Raw genomic sequence first — 20,156 nt, forward strand, 5'->3', positions numbered from 1 at the left:
CCACGCCCGGGCTTTTTTTTTTTTTTTTTTTTGAGATGGAGTCTTGCTCTGTTGCCCAGGCTGGTGCACAGTGGTGCAATATCAACTCACTGCAATATGCGCCTCCCAGGTTCAAGTAATTCTCCTACCTCATCCTCCTGAGTAGCTGGGATTACAGGCACCCGCCATCACACCCAGCGAGCTTTTGTATTTTTAATAGAGATGGGATTTTGCTATGTTGGCCAGGCTAGTCTCAAACTCCTAAGCTTCAGTCTCCCAAAGTGCTGGGATTACAGGCATGAGCCACTGTGCCTGGCCCAATCTATTCCTTTTGATTGTGCTTAATCCATTTATACTTGATGTATTTACTTGTAAGGCAGAGTTTATATCGCCATTTTGGTATTTGTATCTATAGGTCTTGTCTTTTTGATATGGCCTGTTTTCTTTTGTGTTAAACAGTATTTTCCAGTGTATCATTTAATTTGATTATGATGTGTCTAGGTGTGGACCTCTTAAGAGTTTATCCTACTTGGAGTTTTTTTGAGGTTCTTAGATATAAGTTTTTTGATCTGGTAAGTTTTGGCCATTATTTTTTCAAATATTATTTCTGCTCCTTTCCCTCCCCTTCTCTTTTTCTGGGACTCCTGTTACACATATGTTGGTATGCTTGATGGTGTCCCACAGGTCTCTGAGGCTCTGTTTACTTTTTTTCATTCCTTTTAAAATCCTGCTCCTCAGACTGAAACTCTCAATTGACATAGCTTCGAGTTTGCTGAATATTTCTTTTGCTTGCTCAAATCTGCTGCTGAACCCCTCTAGTGAATTTTTCATTTCAGTTAATGTACTTTTGAATTCCCAAATTTCTATTTGGTCATTAAAAATAATTTCTACCTCTTTACTGATAGTTTCTATTTGGTGAAACGTTGTTCTCATATTTTCCTTTAGTTCTCTGGACATGGTTTCATTTAGTTCTTTAAACATATCTTAAAGTAGCTGAGGTAAAGCCTTGTTTAGGCTTCCTCAGAAAGTTTCTATTGATTGTTTTTTTCTCCCTGTGGGTGGGCCATATATTCCTGTTGTGTTGCATGCCTCATAATTTTTTGTTGAATGTTGAACACTTAAAATATAAAGTGGCAACTCTGGAAATCAGATTCCCCTCCCCTTCCTAGAGTCTGTTGTTGCTGGCTGTTGTTGCTGCTATTTAGTAACTTTTCTGAACAAATTCTTAAACTCTGTGTTCTCTGTTATGTAGCCCCTGAAATCTGTGCTCAGTTAGCTAGTGGTCAGCTGATTAGACAGACTTCCTTAAATGCCTAGAACAACCAAGTCTCCTGGTCTTTTCCAAAGAGCAAAGGGCTCTTGTGTCTTTAGGGGCACACGTTCCACATTCAGCTAGGCAGTTTACTACCCTGCCTTAGGCATTGCTTCCTGCTTGCATAGAGCCTCAAGGTCAGCTATAAGTGATAGCTTAGTGACTTTCTGGGTTTTTCCCTTGCACAGCCCTATGCATGTGAATTGCCTTCTAGATTTCTAGGAATATGCTGGAGCTTTTCAAAGCTCCTTACAGACATCTTATTACCCAGCTTTTCCTTTTAAGCTTTTTGGTTAGCCTGTTGTTTGCATTGTTACCTACTGCCTCAGGTAGCAATGATGTTCAACAATTGCCCTGATCATTTTCAAGTGATACCCCTGGGGAAAAGGCTGTTTGCACTGAGTCAGGTCAAATAAAGATAAATCTTGTGAGTAGAGTCTTACAGGAAACCACCATACAGGTCAAATAATGACAATTCTCTGGGAATGGGGCTTTGAAGCTGCTCCAGACCTATTCTGCTCCTTCCAGTGGTTGCCAGGCTGTTGGTTTTCAGGGATGCCGAGGAGCTGGGGAGAAGGAAATGGGAATAGAGCATGTTTAAATGCCACAAAGATCACTCTTCTTAATGAAATGCATCTTTTTTTTTTTTTAAATAAATGTTCCCTAGCTTGCTGCAAGGGGAACATTTGCTGCTTGCTGGAATAAATGTTCCAGAATTTAAAAAAATCTGATTCTTACAGTTTTGTCAGTATTTTCATTGCTTGTATGGAGCAGAGAACTTCTGGAGGTCCTTACTTAGCCATTCTTGCTGACATCACTCAGGATTCTTTCTTGGAAGCTTCTGTCTTCTTTCTTTTTTTGAGATGGAGTCTTGCTCTGTCACCCAGGCTGGAGTGCAATGGCGCGATCTTGGCTCACTGCATGCTACGCCTCCCAGGTTCACGCCATTCTCCTGCCTCAGCCTCTCCGAGTAGCTGGGACTACAGGCGTCCGCCATCACGCCCGGCTAATTTTTTTTATTTTCAGTAGAGACGGGGTTTCACCGTGTTAGCCAGGATGGTCTCGATCTCCTGACCTCGTGATCCGCCCGCCTCGGCCTCCCAAAGTGCTGGGATTACAAGCGTAAGCCACCGTGCCCGGCCTAGTTTCTTCTTCTTTCACCCTTACTCCCAGATGGTAGCAATAGTGGCAGGAGGCAGACAAATCCTAGGCAGACAGGAACAGGTCCCCATTGAAACCCAACCTTCAAGCTGAAGACAGTTTAATGCCTAGTTACAAATCCTCGGTAAATCCACAGACCGGATTGAGAAACTGTCTTCCCATTTGGCATGCTTTCCTCTGATTGATCCCTACCCTTCATCTATTTTACATATACCTACCCTTGCCTAATTGGTTTTCTACACTGTTGTGCCCACCTTTAAGTAGTGCCTTTGTTTTAGCCCTTTTTTTTTTTTGCATACTCACAAACCAATCAGCACACACTCCCCATTCTGAGCCTATAAAAGCCCTGGACTCAGCCAACAGAGAGACGACCTGACTTTGGGTGGGGGACCACCCTCAAATCCCCTCTCCACTGAGAGCTGTTCTGTTATTCAATAAAATTCTTCTCTGCCCTCCTCACCCTTCAATTGTCAGCGTAACCTCATTCTTCTTGGATGCGGGACAAGAACTTGGGAACTGTCAAATGCGGGTATGAGCTGTAACACAGGCAGGCTGAGGCACGCCCGTCTCAGCCACAAGCTGAGTGCGGATCCCAGTGCACAAGCCAGGCATGGCATGGTGGGCTGAGTGGATGAGGCGCCTCCTGTGGTAGGCCTGGGGCCAAGGGAGGCCCAGGTGGGGACACTGCTGGCCACAGAGGCCACTACAGGCAAAGTGACTGAGAAAAATCCTATGTCAGTAGTCCTAAGTTGTCTAAACCACAGCTTGTTTTCCCCAGTTCAACATTTTCCTGAGGGTGTCTTCATCTGGGGTGTTAGTTCAAATATGGGATAATTATTAAGTCCACCAATGTCACAGCTGGGCTTCACAGTGTCTTTTTTTTCCTTTTTTTTTTTTTTTTTTTTTGAGACAGGGTCTCACTCTTTGGCCCAGGCTGGCATATGCCAGTAGCACAATCTCTGCTCTCTGCAACCTCTGCTTCCCTGGCTCAAGCAATTCTCCAGGCTCAGCCTACCGAGTAGCTGGGACTGCAGGTGTGAGCCACCATGCCAGCTAATTTTTGTATTTTTTTTAGAGACAGGGTTTCACCATGTTGCCCAAGCTGGTCTCAAACTCCTGAGCTCAAAGGAATCTGCCTGACTCAGCCTCCCAAAATGCTGGGATTATAGGTGTGAGGCACCACACCCGGCCCATGTGTGTCTTTCATAAGCAAAATGCCTCCAGGCAAAAGCAGATTTGAGTGCTGGGATCAGGAATTGTTTCTTGCTTCTCCTAAAGTTTGATCCCCAATTCTTTACTCTCCTTAGCTCTTTGGTGCTTTTAGGAATAATTTTGTTTTTTTTTTTTTTCAACATGTTCGCCAGCTTATTTTCTGTGGGAAATTCAGACCTAATTACCTCGACCACTGTTATTGGGAGTATTCCCCACTCAAGGTTTCATTATTCTCCCTCTAGCCTGCCTGCACAAGGCCGTCTGGTCCAGAGGATGGGAGGAGGGGTTGGAAGGAGACAGGAAGATGAGATTGCATCTCTGTTCTTTGTGACCTTGTTTCAGGGGGAGGAGAAACTGAAGGAAAATCCCTTTTTTTTTTTTTTTTTTTTTTTTTTTCTCAGAAAAAGGAGACACATTGACCTGGAGTTTCCCCACTTAGACAATTTCATATGGTTCAACTTATCTGCACTTTGTCCAGTAGGTCACATGGTGGGAGATGGCAGTCTCCTGCCATCTGGCAAAGGTCAGAAGGCAGGAGGGGCCTGGTCCAGGATGTCCCAGCCATGGGACACAGATGGCTAGTGGCAGCCACAAGAGGAGAATGACTTGTCTCTGTGTGCAGAAAACCTGGAGAAAGGCACGCAGCCAAGCTTGTACCCACGCTGTGCCACTCAGAAGGAAGTGAAAACTCAGCACTGCACGTGGCTGAGCAGACCAAAAGCGACTGCAAGGGAAGACGTTCAGCCCAGAAGTGGAAGTGAGCTGCCGCTAAGGCTTTCGGGGAATGTAGTCCCTAGCTGTGCCACATGTCCCTGCATTCAGGAGGTGCTCTCGACATGTGTGTGCAACACACCTGGCGGAACTACACATCCCAACCTCAGCTCATAAAATGTATGAGGATGCCAGTGGGCTTCCTTTGGACACCTCTTTAAAAGGCACACCCAGATCTTCCTATTATTAATTGTAAACTCGTGGTGTAAACCTTTCTAACCTGTGTGATGTTACCCTTTAAATGCCTTCCCATCCCTCAACACTGTCAAATCCCATGTTAGGATCCCTTAACCTGAGCAAATACAATTTTCTGCTTACTTTCAGTTATTGAAACTTAGTCTGACCATATATAGAGTTTTGTTTTGCTTTTAGAGACAGGTCTCGCTGTGTCACCCAGGCTGGGGTGCAATGGCATAGTCATGGCTCACTGTAGCCTGGACCTGCTGGCCTCAAGCCTCCTGAAGTTCTGGGATTTTAAGTGTGCCACTGCACCTGGCAATGAAGCCTGTGGTCTGCCCTGATGGCACCCCTGGGTCCAGCTTCATCCCAGCTCTCTGTGTTGATTCACAGCAGGGCAGCCTAGTTTCCCTTGGGCCTCATGCAATCCTTGCCTCTAACCAGTCTCAAGGTGAGTTTGGCAGAGCAGCCACTGACACAGCCTTATGGCTCCTGCCCACTTGTCCTCCTTCCCAGGAGCTCCAGGTACAGGGCGAGCATACATCTGGGTTTTAGAGCACAATCTGAGCTTCCCGTCTGATTAGCTTCCCCTTCATTCTCAGGGTCCCTGTTTGGACAATTAATTATAAGGACATCCTATCCAGGAACCACTGAAATCCTGACTTGTGATCTCTGATGTCAAGGAAAACAGATGGAGTGGTCCTATCCTTTCCTTCCCAGGGATAACACAAATGCAGACCCTTAGAGATCTTCCACTCTGCTGCTAGGGGCTACTGCCAGCAGCAGCCCCCTCCTTTCTGAAATCTCCAGACAGTTGTGGGCACCCCTCTCTGTTCGATCCTTTACCACCTTCCACCTCCACACTTCAGGGAACACATTTTAAGGAACAAACATTAAGTTCTCCCAAGAAATCCAGGTGACAGCTGTGAAGTGGGCCTGTGGTTTTGCTGGAGATGGAGATGCCAAGCTCCCACGCTTTCAGATCCCCCAATATCTCATTCTTGGTGCCCAAGTCCCCCACCCCTGTAGGGGTGGGGTAGGGGCTTCACCCCAGGTGCATGAGGCCCGTCTCCTCTGGATCAGAACCTCCTTACATGGTTTTTATATCTATAGGGGCCAAGGGTCAAGTGGCTCTGTGAATCTTACATCTAGTGAGTCCTATGGGACCGTGTGCAGTCTCTATGACACGCTTTAGAAAGCAATGTGACATTTTGTTTTCACCTTAGGAGCTTTATCAGCAACTCCAAGCCAACAGAAAAGTCCCTGTCAAGATCCTGTGAGAACTCTAACTTTGGAACTGCAAACTGCCAGTTTTTTAATGCAGACAGTAGAATAACAGCCCCATTAATTACTACAATAATACTTCCTGTTCACAGCTCAATAAAATACCATTATAATTCAGGTCCAGATTTCTTAACTCCTTTATCCATTAAAATGTGTTTGTCTTTTAGTGTGTCTGCTACCTTTCCAAATGGCAAAAAAAAAAAAAGTGTTTGTCAGCTGGTCATGGTGGCATGCACCTGTAGTCCCAGCTGCTTGGGCAACTAAGGACAGAGGATCACTTGAGCCCAGGAGTTTGAGGCTTCAATAAGCTATGATCACACCACTGCATCAGAGACCCCACCTCAAAAAAAAGTGTTTGTTAAAAAAGTATGTTTTTCCAAAATTACCAGGGTTTTACTAAAAGTTATTAGCAAAAATTAGTAATATCCTTCCAACTCCTGCAAATAGTCACTTATGCTCCTCATCTGCAGGAGGCCCTCTGCTCCTCTGCCCTCTCTTCTTTTTAATTGGTGCCTCAAAAGGCATTTCTGGGGAGTGGCAACGCTTTGCTTGATTCTGACAGTGCCAAGACCTTCTTTTCTTTTTTTTAAAATTTCTTATTATTTTCTAAAAATTACTTATTTTTGTCGAGGTGAGGTCTCACTATGTTGCTCAGGCTGGTCTCGACTCCTGGCCTCAAGTGATCCTCCCACCTTGGCCTCCCAAAGTGCTGGGATTACAGGCGTGAGCCACCGTGCTGGGTCCCTCCCTTCTTTCTTGGGCTTGGATCAGCTTCTCACTCTGGGGAGCATCAGTGCTCATTATTCCTTCCCCCAAATCCTTCAGGTGTGCTGGTGTACAAGTTTTCCAGGCTTATGCCCTGAGGGAAACCAAGCAGGTGGTTGTATGGGAGGAGGAATCAGATAAGAAAAAGGAGGCCAACTTTAACTGTAAATGAGTTTAAACATTCACAGAGGCACATGCAACAAATACCTATGCACCACTGTGAGGACAAGAGTTTTAAATTTTATTATTTACTATTTTTTTTTTGCCTTTCAAATGAGTTTAATAAAGACTAGTTTGGAAAATAGCGATTTTAAATTTTAATCCACCATGTGACTTCTGACTAACCCTCAGTCTGGGAATGCCTCTAAAATGTCTAGTTGATGTATTACTCTTTATGTAGAAACACCTATTTCCTTTCCCTCAAAACAACCCTTGATGCTGTTGCAGAAATCATAAGCTGTGATACCCGGAGCATTCCCTCAGCACATTCCTTCAACAGCATGTATACTTTCCCCCAAGATACAAGCCCTGGTTCTGATGGGGTGTGGTGTGAAGATCTACCTTCCGGCCACCCAAGACCACACTTCTGTCTCTAAGTTTCCCCTAAAAAATCACCCAAACCGACAAACTGGATTTGTCTGCCTCATTCTTTGGTTTCTCAGCTCCTTCAGCATCTGAGGGTTGCTTTGCATACATGGCCCTTTCACAGAACTGAGCCCTGGGGGAATTCCTATGTCTAGAGCAAGGAAAGATAACTTGGGAGAAGTAGCTGTCAATAAAGGATAAGAAAATCTAGTAACCTGGAAGCCAAGTGAAAAAAAAAGGGTCACTGTGAGGAAGTGATCAACTAATGTATCAAATAATGTTGAAAAGACAAGTAAAAGTGAGGTAGGAGACCAGCAGTACTTATTTTCCACTCCCAACAGGATAAAGAGAAGAAATGGTGGGAACCAGCAGACAGTGCTAAAAGCAACCTCTAGCTTCCTTCATTGCTCATTAGCATAAGACCCTCCCACCAGCACCGTGACATTTATAAATACCATGGCAATGGCCAAGAAGTTACCACCCCTTTCCATGACAATAATCCAAAAATTACCACCCCTTTTCCAGATATTTCTGCATAACCCTCCCCTTGATTTGCATGTAATTAAAAATGGGTATAAATATAGCTAGCCAACTGTCCACAAGTGCTCACTTGGGGTGCACTGCCTAGGAGTTGGATGTGCTTCACAGGAGCAATTCCAGTTCAGTAAAACTTGCTAACACCACTGGCTTGCCTTTGAATTCTTTCCTGGGAGAAGCCAAGCACCTGTATGGGCTCATCTGCCTGCATCAATAGGACTGAAAAAGACCACTGGATTTAGCCACATGGAATCTATCAGGGATCTTTGATGAGAGCAGACACAAATACCTGATTGGAGTGGGTACAAGAGTGAATGGAAGAAAAGGAACCAGAGACGAGTATTCCACACCTCTACTGAGGAATCTTACTATTAAGTGATGCAAGAAATGGAGTGGTAGGTAGGTAGAGGCGGATATAGAACACATACAGACACACAAACACATAAATATATATATATATATACACACACACACACACACACATATATATATTTGAGATGAGAAAAATACATGTTATTATGCTAATGGGCAAGATCCAGTAGACCAAAAACAAAAAATGCAGGAAAGAGAACAACTGTAGGAATTATGCCCTAGTTTAAGGATGGGATCTAATACACTAGAGGAGGACTTGATCTTAGATAAGAGAACAAAGTGTCAACCATAGCAACAGAAAGAATGCAAGAATAAGATGCACAGAGAAGAGGAATTATCTTCTGATTCCTTTTAAAAAAAATTATTTTTTTGGACCAGGTTATGAGACTGGCTAATTTTTTTTTTTTTTGAGACGGAGTCTGGCTCTGTCACCCAGGCTGGAGTGCAGTGGCGCGATGTCGGCTCACTGCAAGCTCCGCCTCCCAGGTTCACGCCATTTTCCTGCCTCAGCCTCCTGAATAGCTGGGACTACAGGCGCCTGTCACTGCGCCTGGCTAATTTTTTTGTATTTCTAGTAGAGACAGGGTTTCACTGTGTTAGCCAGGATGGTCTCGATATCCTGACCTCGTGATCCGCCCGCCTCGGCCTCCCAAAGTGCTGGGATTACAGGCGTGAGCCACCGCACCCGGCCAAGACTGGCTAATTTTTTTTGCATTTTTGGTAGAAACAAGAGTTTTCCCATGTTGCCTAGACTGGTCTCGAACTCCTGGGCTCAAGAAATTCGCCCACCGCGGCCTCCCAAAGTGTTGAGATTAAAAGTGTGAGCCACTGCACCTGGCCTCTTCTGATTCCTTTTCTTGTTCTCAGTTAACTAGGAAATAAGGTCACCAGCTGAGTGAGGAGTGGGCAAAGTGCTGCAGAGGTTAAAGAGAGAAGTCATAAAATAGCAACTTAAGAGTGGGACAATGACTGGATAGGAAAACAAATGCTGGAGGTTAGCATACAAGAAATTAAAGTGGGACTAATCAGCTGGGCACAGTGGCTCACGCCTGTAATCCCAGCACTTTGGGAGGCCGACATAGGCAGATCATGAGGTCAGGAGTTCGAGACTAGCCTGACCAACATGGTGAAACCCCATCTTTACTAAAAATACAAAAAATAGCTGGGCATGGTGGTGTGCACCTGTAGTCCCAGCTACTCAGAGGCTGAGGCAGGAGAATTGCTTCAACCTGGTAGGCGGAGGTTGCAGTGAGTTGAGATCATGCCACTGCACTCCAGCCTGGGCGACAGAGCGAGACTCCATCTCAAAAAAAAAAAAAAAAAGTGGGACTAATCGTCATAGTTCTGTTTTTCTTCAGCCACATTTAGCTGGATGGATATAGGAGTGGAATAGACAGCTCTAGGCTCTTCTTTATTGTTTTGCCAGATGCTCTGGTTCCTTCATTTAAAAACTGTATGTTAAATTATAAGAATATGCCATGATTGACTGGGCACGGTGGCTCACACCTGTAATCCAAGCACTTTGGGAGGCCAAGGAAATGGATCACTTGAGGCCAGGAGTTCGAGACCAGCCTGGCCAACATGGCGAAAACTCATCTCTACTAAAAATACAAAAATTAGTTGGGTGTGGTGCTGCACACCTGTGGTTCCAGCTACTCGGGATGCTGAAACATGAGAATCACTTGAGCCTGGGAGGTGGAGGCTGCAGTGAGCCGAGATCATACTGCTGCACTCCAGCCTGGGTGACAAGGCGAGACCCCGTCTCAAAAAGAATATGCCATGACTTATTGTTAACCTATTCACTTCCCAGTATTTCTGTTGTGTTCATATTTTTACTCTTTAAAACACTGCTTCAATAAACATCTTTGTGTGTGTCTCTTTTGCTCACATGGGAGAACTTCTAGTCTAGGGTATGTATCTCCAAGTGGTATTGCTGAGACATGAGATATGCTTAGCTTTGATTTTACTGGATATTGCCAAATTACTCCCCAAAATAATTATACCAAGTTACCCTCTTGCCAGCAGTGTATAAAAGTTCTAATACCCCTCTGCCAGATTTCTCAATTTTTGCCAGCCTAATTGGTAGGAAACAGTACTACATTGTTTTATTTTGCAATATTCTGACTTCAAGATTGAGCATCTTTTCATTTACCTACCAGTCTTCTTTGTCTACCACTCAATTGCTTACTTAAAACACTATATCACTATATTAAGTATCTACCATATGCCTGGCATTAATTAGCAGGGTAATAAAAAGAGCTATCGAAACAGACATGGATTCTTGCCTTCCTGGAACTCACCATCTAGTGTAGGAATAAGAAAACCAAATAATCACAAATACAAACTGTGGTGACATGGAGGACATTAACAGTAATCCATGAAAATTTTTAAAAGGGAGACCAATGTAATTGAAATAGGAGAGTCAGCAAAACCTTTCCTGAAGCACCATTTGCATTTTAACAGATGAGTAGGAATTAACCACCTTAGTATTTTTAAAAAGTGCTCAATCTTAAAGTCAGAATACTGCAAAATGAAAAGCCTACTGCAGCTATAAAAAAACCCAAGCATCACCACCATCAATATGCCTAAAAGTGCAGAAGTCTTTTCTTATCTTCCATGGAGGTGCGCTAGATGCTCTGGCAGATACAAGTATATCATACATATTTTAGGTTTCTTTAATGCAAGCAACAGAAACATAAAAAATTAGCTTGAGCAAAAAGGAGAAATTGTTGGACTGATGGGGAGCTTCCTGAATCCCAAGGAGAGCTTCAGAAATTGTGCCAGGTCTAAGGACATCAGGAAATAGAAACAAGAACACCATCATGTCAACCTTGTCCTCTCCTACTTCCCATCTCTGGTAAAAAATCAGGTTCCAGGAAGCTCTAGGCCTTTATCTTTTGGCCTAGCAACACAAAAGACCAAAGTAGGGCTCCTTCCAGCTCTACTTGGAAAAAATTCTGGCAAAGGACTCTGATTAGCTGAATGAGGTCTCATGCCTGCCCCTAAAACTATCAGTGAGCCCCAGGGACACCCTGACTTAGGTTCCTACAGTCAATACAATCAGATTGTTACAAGAGGAAAAGGGGGAAAATGCTGGGCAAAGACAAGAGCTACCACCACACTGCTAACCAGAAGCTATAAGGATTGAATGAAATGACAGATGTGAAACACTTAGCACAATGTCTTTAAAGTAGTAAGCATTCAATAAATGGTAGCTATTATTAACTCACCTGGCTGTGATGAGTTTAGCAGTTAATTCCTCCTTCTTGGTGCACCACTCTTTAATCTTAGCCAAGTTCTGAAAATTGAAAAAGACAAACTGACTCCCATTCAACTCAGAAGGCTATTTATTGAAAGAATACAACGATGTTACAAGGATGCATTTCATGTAGCCCTAAAAGGCTGGGGATCCATAAGTGCATGGTGTATGGCTGTTGGGACTAAGAAAACCTTCTAGTCAATGAGCCACACATATGTCCTGGGCTCCCTCCCTGTCAATGAAGATGTGCTGAGGTTCAGAGAGTGGTGGTTGGATATAGGCCAAGCTCCAAACACAAACCAGTAATCTCTTTTGGGTCTTCTGGAACTAAGGTTTTATAAACTTCCATAACAGTGTGGGCAGCACTCGGTTACAATTCATGCCATTTCTGAAAGTAGTCCACTAAGGGGATCCCCAAACAACCAGTAGCAAAATGAGTTCCTGACAGGCATCCTAGCCAATCAGTAGGGAGGGTCTGAGTAGAATTACCCATTGTCAAACTATGTATCAGACAATACAAGCATAGCCTTGGCATTGTATGTGAGCTAATCATGGAGCACCACAAACAAGGTGTTTTGGATGGTCAGCATCTCAGAAGGGCAGATCTGCCATGGAATATTCCATTTTGCATCACAGAGGAGAGACTAATTGAGCTACACATACTACATTTCAGCCCCCATGCAAAATTTTTTCCCTGCAAAGAATGAAGAATACTTGGGTGCTGCCACATGCCATCCATGATGAGAGAAAGGCAATGGATCCTGCTATCTGGCATGCAAAGAATCCAGTAGGAAAGGTTCACCATCAATACCACCAATATCTTGCCCCACAATTCATATTTAGGGCTGGGAAAATTTATCTATCTTTGGGAGGCAGCTGTTGTGTAAAAGGAATCAATGTCCAGTTGTGCCCAAATTGGTCTGCATGGTCAATGTCAACACACCAACAAAGGTTCTGGAAATTCCTTTAGGATAGCCCATGGGAGTCATTAGGGGATGAAGCAGGCCACTGAAGCTTAGCTGATGCTTTACTAATGGAAAAGCATTATAGAACTAAAACAAATTGATGTGTGTGTGCGTGTGTGTGTGTGTCTTGCTCTGTTGCTCAGGCTGGAATGCAGTAGTGTGATCTCAGCCCACTGCAGTCTCTGCTCCCGGGTTCCAGTGATCCTCCCACCTCAGCCTCCTGAGTAGCTGGGACTACAGCTGCATGCCACCATGCCCAGCTAATTTTTGGATTTTTTATTTTTTTTTTAAAGAGATGGGGTTTCACCATGTTGTCCAGGCTGGTCTTGAACTCCTGGGCTCAAGCAGTCTATCTGCCTCAGCCACCCAAAGTGCCGGGATTACAGGTGTGAGACACCATACCTAGCCAAGTTAATTTTTTTAATGGTGAAACATTTTCTTTGCACATAAAATGAGCCGGTGCATGTTGTTTCTCTGAGTAAAAGACAAAATTTATGGCAATGGACAATTAGACTTATACTTTTCTGCAATAAAATTAACAGGGGAAAATTCTCCTCTTAGTTTTCTATTGTTTTCCCATTTATCTGATACTGTAGGCTTAAGACAGTGCTTTTTCATGGGCATTCTGTAAAAAGTACAATAAGGGGACTTAATAGTTCTGTGAAACTGGCATATGTTAGCTGAAAGTATAATTGTAACTGGGAAAAGGGGAAAAAAGTCACTAGTAGTTCAACTATCTGCAGTTTCTGTTAAATTGTGGTTTGTAAGCCTCCAAGAAGTTGCTTTAAATAGTTAGTGACAAATTTGCATACATTTTGCTGCCACTTATACTTTTAAGAATTCTCAAAGTGTCCAATCCATAGATGCCCATTAAATGTTTGTGTATCTGATGTATCTTAAAATTTATTTTAAAGCCCTCTGAGTCTGAAAATAACCTTTTCACTGGCAAGGCCATGGGGCCCCAAATCCAGGAAACCTGCATTTTTAACCCAGCTTTACCCTTATAGGCTGTATCATACTGTGGAAACCACTTCACATCTTTGGCTTTCAGTCTCTTCATCTGTACAATGAAGTGGTTGGGCTAGTTGATCTAATTCTTTGAATGGTGACTTCCTGGAGTTGGAACTGGTTTCCATGGTGAAGTTAATGTAAGAGCTGCAGTTGAGTGCAGATGTTAAGCAATTTTTAAAATGAGTTTTGGTCATTACTGCAGGAATTTATTTTTTAAAAAAGCTGTTGACATTGGGGGTCACAAGTCAAGATGTTGAAACTTGATATCCTGCATACATATATTCAAAAGCAAAGTCCAACATATAGGCATATCATCCCCAACCAGCTACATATATGTAGTTGTTTTTACACTAGTCTGTAATCAGATCTGAGAATGTGTCTTTTATTTATGTAAAAAAAAATCTGTCTACTGGCAGTTTTCTCCACACACAACGTATAAACACACACAAAATTCATTACATTCCCAAGCTCTCTCTCTCTAAGAATCCTCTGATCCTGAATCAAAACAACATTTTAACTAAAGCATTCTGCAAATTCCTTAATTTCATGGTTCCTAGAGTTTATTTCGAGTATGAATTCTCTGGTGTTTAGTAAGAGCTGAGCTTCGGCTGAAGTTTTTCCCACATTCCTTACAAGAATAGGGTTTTTCTCCAGTATGAATTCTCTGATGATCATGCAGGTTGGTTTTTTTTCGGAAGGCTCTCCCACATTCATTACATTCATAGGGCTTCTCTCCAGTATGAGTTCTCTCATGCTGAATGAGAGATGAACTTTGACTAAAGGCTTTCCCACAGTCAATACATTCATAGGGTTTCTCTCCAGTGTGGGTTCTCTCATGTTGAGTAAGCGATGAGCGTCGACTAAAGGCTTCTCCACACTCATTACATTCATAGGGTTTCTCTCCAGTATGAATTCTGTGATGCTCTATGAAACTTGTACTCCTTTTGAAAGCTTTCCCACATACATTACATTGATAAGGTTTCTCTCCAGGATGAGAAATAGCTTGCTGACTAAAAGCCTGCTCACAATCATAGGGGTTCTCTCCAGTATGGATCCTCTGATGGTCAGTAAAGTCTGTAATGTGACTAAAGTCTTCCCCACAGTCATTACAATGGTAGGATTTCACTTCGGTAAGAGTGCTTTCATCTTGAGTGAGAGATGAGCTGTGCTTGAAATCTATGCTGTAGTTACTGCTTTGGTAAGGTTTGCCTCTCTTATGAATCCTCATATGTTTATAAAGGGATGGGCTCTGACCAAAAGCCCTCCCACATATGCTACATTCAAAAGGTTTCTCTCCAGTATGAGTCCTCTCATGTTGGACAAGGGAAGAACATCGACTAAAGGCTTTCCCACATTCCTTACACTGGAAGGGCTTCTCTCCACTATGTGTGACCTCATGTTGAGTGAGGGATGTGCCATGCCTAAAGGACCTCCCGCATAGATTACATCGATAGGGTTTCTCTCCAGTGTGAATTCGCTGGTGTTGAACAAGGGAGGAGCTGCGCTGGAAGGCTTTCCCACAGAGACTACACTGATAGGGTTTCTCTCCGGTATGAGCATTCTCATGCTGACCAAGAGATGAGCTATGCCTGAAGGCCTTTCCACACACATTACATTCAAAGGGTTTCTCCCCAGTGTGAATTCTCTGATGCTCAGTAAGCTGTGTCTTCCAGAGAAAGGTTTTCCCACAGTCGGTACATTCATGGTGTTTCTTTCCAGGATAAATTCCTTGATCTGTTCCATTAGGGAAAGCTCCCTCTCCTTTATGAGTTTTCTCATGTTTAGTAAGCGATGATCTATGAATAAAGGCTTTTCTACATTTATCACACTTATAGGGTTTCTTTTTTGCAAGAATATTATTCTGATTAAGTAAGTCTGTATTATGTCCCAAATTGCTTCCAAGGGTCTCACATTCACTAGGCCTTATTCTTGCAGGAATGTTCAGTTGTGTAACCAAATTGGTGTTCAATCTAGAGTTTTCACCAAATTTATTTTGCTCAAAACTTTGTGGTGTAATTATTTTCTTCTGGGTGGATGCCTCTGATCCCAGATGTCTCTTCCAGTTTTCCTGTTGCCTGTCTAACTGGCTGCTAACATCCCGGGAGTCTTCTAATGTAGCATGTGAGAGATCATGTGTGCAGTGGGATACTTCTGATACATCCTGCTGCAAATGTGAGGATTTGACTTCAGGCCTGGTCTTCCAGTCTGAAAGAAATCCAAAGTACAAAAGTCCCCTACTCCTTCCTGTTGAAATAAACTGCTAGAGTAGGAATGAAGAAAGAGATATAAGTTACATATGACTCAGTTTTGAAATTAGTCCTGTATCCTGAGAAGACCCAAAGTGGAGAAAAGGAAAAGTGAAGAAATGATAGTGAAGACTGCAGATCCAGAGTATGTGGTAAGTCCAGAGAATGAGGAAAGCCCATCTAGGAGGGCTGGTTAGAAAATAAGGAAATAAGTGAGCAGGACTGTGTTAGGCACAGATACAAATGGAAGAGGATCATAGTCCATCTTAGGATCCTATATGCTCTCCATGCCTCCTATCCTTTTAGAAACCACCACAAAATCTGCCTTCCTAATATATCCATTTCATAATTTCTTTACTGTCAACTCTGAGGTTCCAGGTCTCCAAATGCTGCAGAGAAAATCTGTACCCAGCAATATAACTGAAAAGATTATTTGAAATACTGCATTTTCTCAGTTTGTAAAGTATAACCCTTAGAGATCAAGGAGGTCCTTGATCAGGAGGCAAATCATCTTTGTCTTTACAACTGGTACTGTGGTTTTCATCTATTTGAGCTCTGGTTCTACACTAATTACCTCCCTTGACCAAAAAATTTATTTCAATCTGGCTAATAAATTGATCTTTAAGTCCCTGTTTTTACTTCAGAACACTGATACAAGCAAATTGATTAATTTTTAGGGTTTAAGAATGATAACCTTTAAAAACTAAGGGCAGAGAGCTTTTTGGAGTGATGGAAATGTTCTATGTCAATACGAATTTGGGTTAGGCAAGTGAATGCATTTGTCAAAACCAACTGGATGGTACATATAAGACTTGTACATTTCACTGTATATAACATTTTCTTTTAAAAACTAAAGAAAATTGAATTCTAGTTAATGACATACATACTAAAAGTGTAGGGGTGAAATGTAGTTATGCCTGTAACTTACTTGGAAATGCATCAAAAAGTAAGATGGACTGATAGATGGCTAAAGAAATACATCATAAAGCAAATAAAACAAAATGTTAACAAAGCAAATAAAATAACATGTTAACAACAACAAATGTGATAATCTTGGTGGTAGGTATGTGGTATTGACTGTAAAATTTTTTTCAACTTTCCTATTTGAAAACGTTCATAATAAACTGTTGAAAGAAGAAATCACAATAAGGCCCTAAACCCCCAAATTCCTTACCCTGCAATAAGAATCAACTCAAATCCTGAGGACAGAGAATGCCTTGTAATTTTTTTAAGGATTGTTCTCAGTGGGATATGCAAAAAATGCTTGTTGAAATGAATAAATGAGACAAGTTTTCTTGCTAACCAGATTTCCTACTGATCAATCAAGTAAGTTCTGATTGCTTTCTATATGCTCTGCCACACAGATAAAATATATAGAAATACCATAATAAACAGAGCTTGAATAGAAACAAGACAATCTTTTGGCAACTAAAAAAGGGTAAAACCATCGGATGGCATATTATTAAATCTGAGTTTTTATAGTGTAGATGATATAGATGATATTTGTTGTCAGGAAAGGAAGAAATAAATAAATATATCAGTATATATCAGATCTCATGGATTAGATAGATCTTGAACTCGAAGAACAAATGGCTTTGGATAGGCAGAATATATTGCCTAATGAGGGAAAAGATACGCTGCTTACAGAAAATATTAAGAGAAGTTCAACCTAAGGGGATCTGTTTTAGCAGGAATAGAAGGATAATACTGGAGGTATGATAGGGAACTTTTAAATCAGGGAGTTTCTATTTTCTATAGTAAAGTACAGAGAATAATAGCAATGGTTTGTCAGAAATTTTAAGAAGATAAAGCATTAGGCCGGACGAATAATTAAACAAAATGTGATGTATCCATACAATGGAATATTACTCAATGGTAAAAAAGAATGATGTACTGATACATGCTAGAACATGATTGAACCTTGAAAACATCATGCTAAGTGAAAGAAGCCAGTGCCATATTATATGATTCCATTTATACAAACCATCCAGGATATACAAATCCATAGAAATAGAAATTAGATTAATGGTTACCAGGTAGTGAGAGGAGTGGGGAATGGGGAGTAACTATTAATGGGTATGAGGTTTCTTGCTGGTGTGAGGAAAATGTTCTGAAATTAGATAGCATTGCTGTTTGTACAACTATCTGAATATATGAAAAAACCACTGACCTCTATGCTCTAAAGGGGTGAATCTCATGGTATGTGAATTATACCTCAATAAAGCTATAATTTTAAAAATCCATTTGATTTATGAAAAGAAAAAACAGAGTGAGCTATTCCAACTGGGAATTACAGCAGTCTAAATCTGGGACCTTAGCAGTGGCTCACACCTGTAATCCCAACACTTTGGGAAGCAAAGGGAAGAGGATTGCTTGAGCCCAAGAGGTCAAGGCTGCAGTGAGCTGTGACAGAGACACTGCACTCCACCATGCGTAACAGAGCAAGACCCTGTCTCAAAATAAAAAATTAGGCTGCTGTGGTCACTCACGCTTGTAATCCCAGAACTTTGGGAGGCCAAGGTGGGTGGATCGCTTGAGCTCAGGAGTTTGAGACCACCCAGGCAACATGGTGAAACCTTGTTTCTTCTCCACCAAAAATACAAAAAATTAGCCGGGTGTAGTGGCACATATCTATAGTCCTAGCTACTTGGGAGGCTGAGGTAGGAGGATTGCTTGAGCCCGGGAGGCAGAGACTGCAGTGAGCAAGATCACGACACTGCACTCCAGCCTGGGTGACAGAGTGAGATCCTGTCTCAATAAAATAATTAATTAATTAATTAATTAAAAAATCTGGGCCCTGGTTTACATTGCCACCAGTAGAAGTTAAAAGGCAAGAAAATCTAAGCTACTTCTCATAGGAAGAAAATAACCTGGGTTGAAATAAAAGACTAAACTAATTAGGGTGTCCAGCCTGAGCAATTAAAAATCCACTGGATTCTAACAGGCAAGGGTAGAAATGGGAAATAGGCAAGGTAGCAAAATATACTGGTGGGGGATGAAAGGTAATGAATTTAGATTTTATGAATTTAATATGAACTATGTGACTTCTGAGAAGGATGAAAGTAACTATGGTACAAATAAGGAAGACTTCTGAGTCTACAGCATAGAATAAAGAGCTGCAACTACCAGGAGGCAGGTACTCTGTTAAGGAGGTAATCAAGAAAGGAGGCTAGAAGGCAGGTTCCTTAAGGCAGGGTCACTTACGGGGAAAAGCAAGAAAAGCTAAAGACATAAAGCTAAGCAGTACTTAACAAGAGAGAAACTGGGAGATGAGGATACTACAGGAACTGTGGAGGGAGGTAATGAGTCAAAGCAGCATGAACGTGAGATGGAAGAAGATGGTGGCAAGGCACGGAGTCTGAAGGCAGATTATGAAGGGAGAGAGAATTAAGGAAGGCTGTGGGTGTTTCCTACAAGTCTGGGGCATCTGACAGTGAAAGCAGCAAGACTAAACAAGGAAAAGATGGGGGAGTTCAATACAAGAAAGAGATACGGGAGTTCAATTCAAGGAAGAAATACAGGAGTTCAATTCTGAATGAGTAAGAGAAGGGATCTCTAATTAATGAAGGGAATCAGAGGCCACCAGAGGAAAAATATTCCAGCTAGAGCAGGAGCACCCTTTTGAAGAGAGACCTACGAGGTGTCGGCCAGGTGATGGCTTCAGCCTCCTATGCAGATCTAGGAGATCCCAAGCCAGCTGCTGGAGGGTATCTCCCCCTCCCTAAGTTGTGCCATTATCTGCATTCACTCCTAATGCCTCTCACTCATTTACCTGGATAGAAAGGTCGTTGGATTTCTCCCTCTGATATCCATGGCTCTTCTCCTTGCTCCAATTTGAAGATCACCTCTGGCTTGGAAACTTGATATCCTGCTCATGGGTAAATACACAAGATTTGGTTGTTTGTGCAAGTGGACAAAGAACCCTCCTAAGGACAAGTCAGTACTAGTCCTTGATCCTCAGGAACTCTGAAGGAAAAAAAAGGTGCAACTTAAGGAGTCATGCAGTCAAATTGCCTATTTCCAGTTTTGCAAAATAAAGACCTTTTACCTAAAGAGCAGGCTCAAAACCCCATAAAGCTGGGTCCCAATGAAGATTAACAAGCTCTGACCCCTGAGCACCCTGGTCACAGTTACCTAAGCTCTGGGCACCACCACTGTAGCAACCAAGGAAGGAAAGACCCATCAGCAGGAAAGATACTCAGAGAAGTGGTCCTTACCAAGAGAAACCAGGTGGCTATAGTTCTCCAGCATCACATCCCTGTATAAGCTTCTCTGAGCAGGGTCGACATGGTACCATTCTTCCTGGGTGAAGTCCACAGACACATCTTTGAATGTCACTGATTCCTGTAAGATCACATTCCTGCTCAACTGGGGATCAACCCCACAAATGTTCTAAGGCAATGCTGGGAACATACTGTAGGATCTATCACAAGTGGTGATCACACATTTGTTAGACTGAGGAGTCAACATTGGGTTATGTAAACTCGTTTTTTACATAATTTTGTAAAGGATCCAGTATG

The 20,156-nt window shown here is 42.4% G+C and overlaps 2 protein-coding genes across 16 annotated transcripts in view; both read right to left on the reverse strand.

The window, feature by feature from the left end:
• CDH3 (cadherin 3) overlaps nt 1-19,529 on the reverse strand; it is a 170,542-nt gene extending 151,013 nt beyond the window's left edge. For both annotated transcript variants that reach the window (XM_063611588.1, XM_055298423.1), the window contains exons 1-2: nt 19,409-19,529; nt 11,386-11,453 (exon numbers count right to left, since the gene is read on the reverse strand). The gene's annotated coding sequence lies outside the window, so the exon portion shown is untranslated. The remainder of the gene's footprint in view (nt 1-11,385; nt 11,454-19,408) is intronic.
• ZFP90 (ZFP90 zinc finger protein) overlaps nt 11,485-20,156 on the reverse strand; it is a 35,387-nt gene continuing 26,715 nt past the window's right edge. For 9 of the 14 annotated variants that reach the window (XM_063611643.1, XM_055298436.2, XM_055298440.2 and 6 more), the window contains 3 exons: nt 19,854-19,980; nt 19,409-19,504; nt 11,485-15,595 (listed from right to left, as the gene is read on the reverse strand). In XM_063611643.1, coding sequence (XP_063467713.1) covers nt 13,944-15,595; nt 19,409-19,504; nt 19,854-19,980 — 1,875 coding nt within the window. In that variant the 3' untranslated portion in view covers nt 11,485-13,943. Of the gene's footprint in view, nt 15,651-19,408; nt 19,505-19,853; nt 19,981-20,156 lie in introns of all 14 variants that reach the window. The other 5 variants (XM_055298443.2, XM_055298442.2, XM_063611646.1 and 2 more) reach the window with 2 other exon arrangements.

This window comes from Symphalangus syndactylus, chromosome 11 (assembly GCF_028878055.3).
Source record: "Symphalangus syndactylus isolate Jambi chromosome 11, NHGRI_mSymSyn1-v2.1_pri, whole genome shotgun sequence".
Classification (NCBI taxonomy): domain Eukaryota; kingdom Metazoa; phylum Chordata; class Mammalia; order Primates; family Hylobatidae; genus Symphalangus; species Symphalangus syndactylus.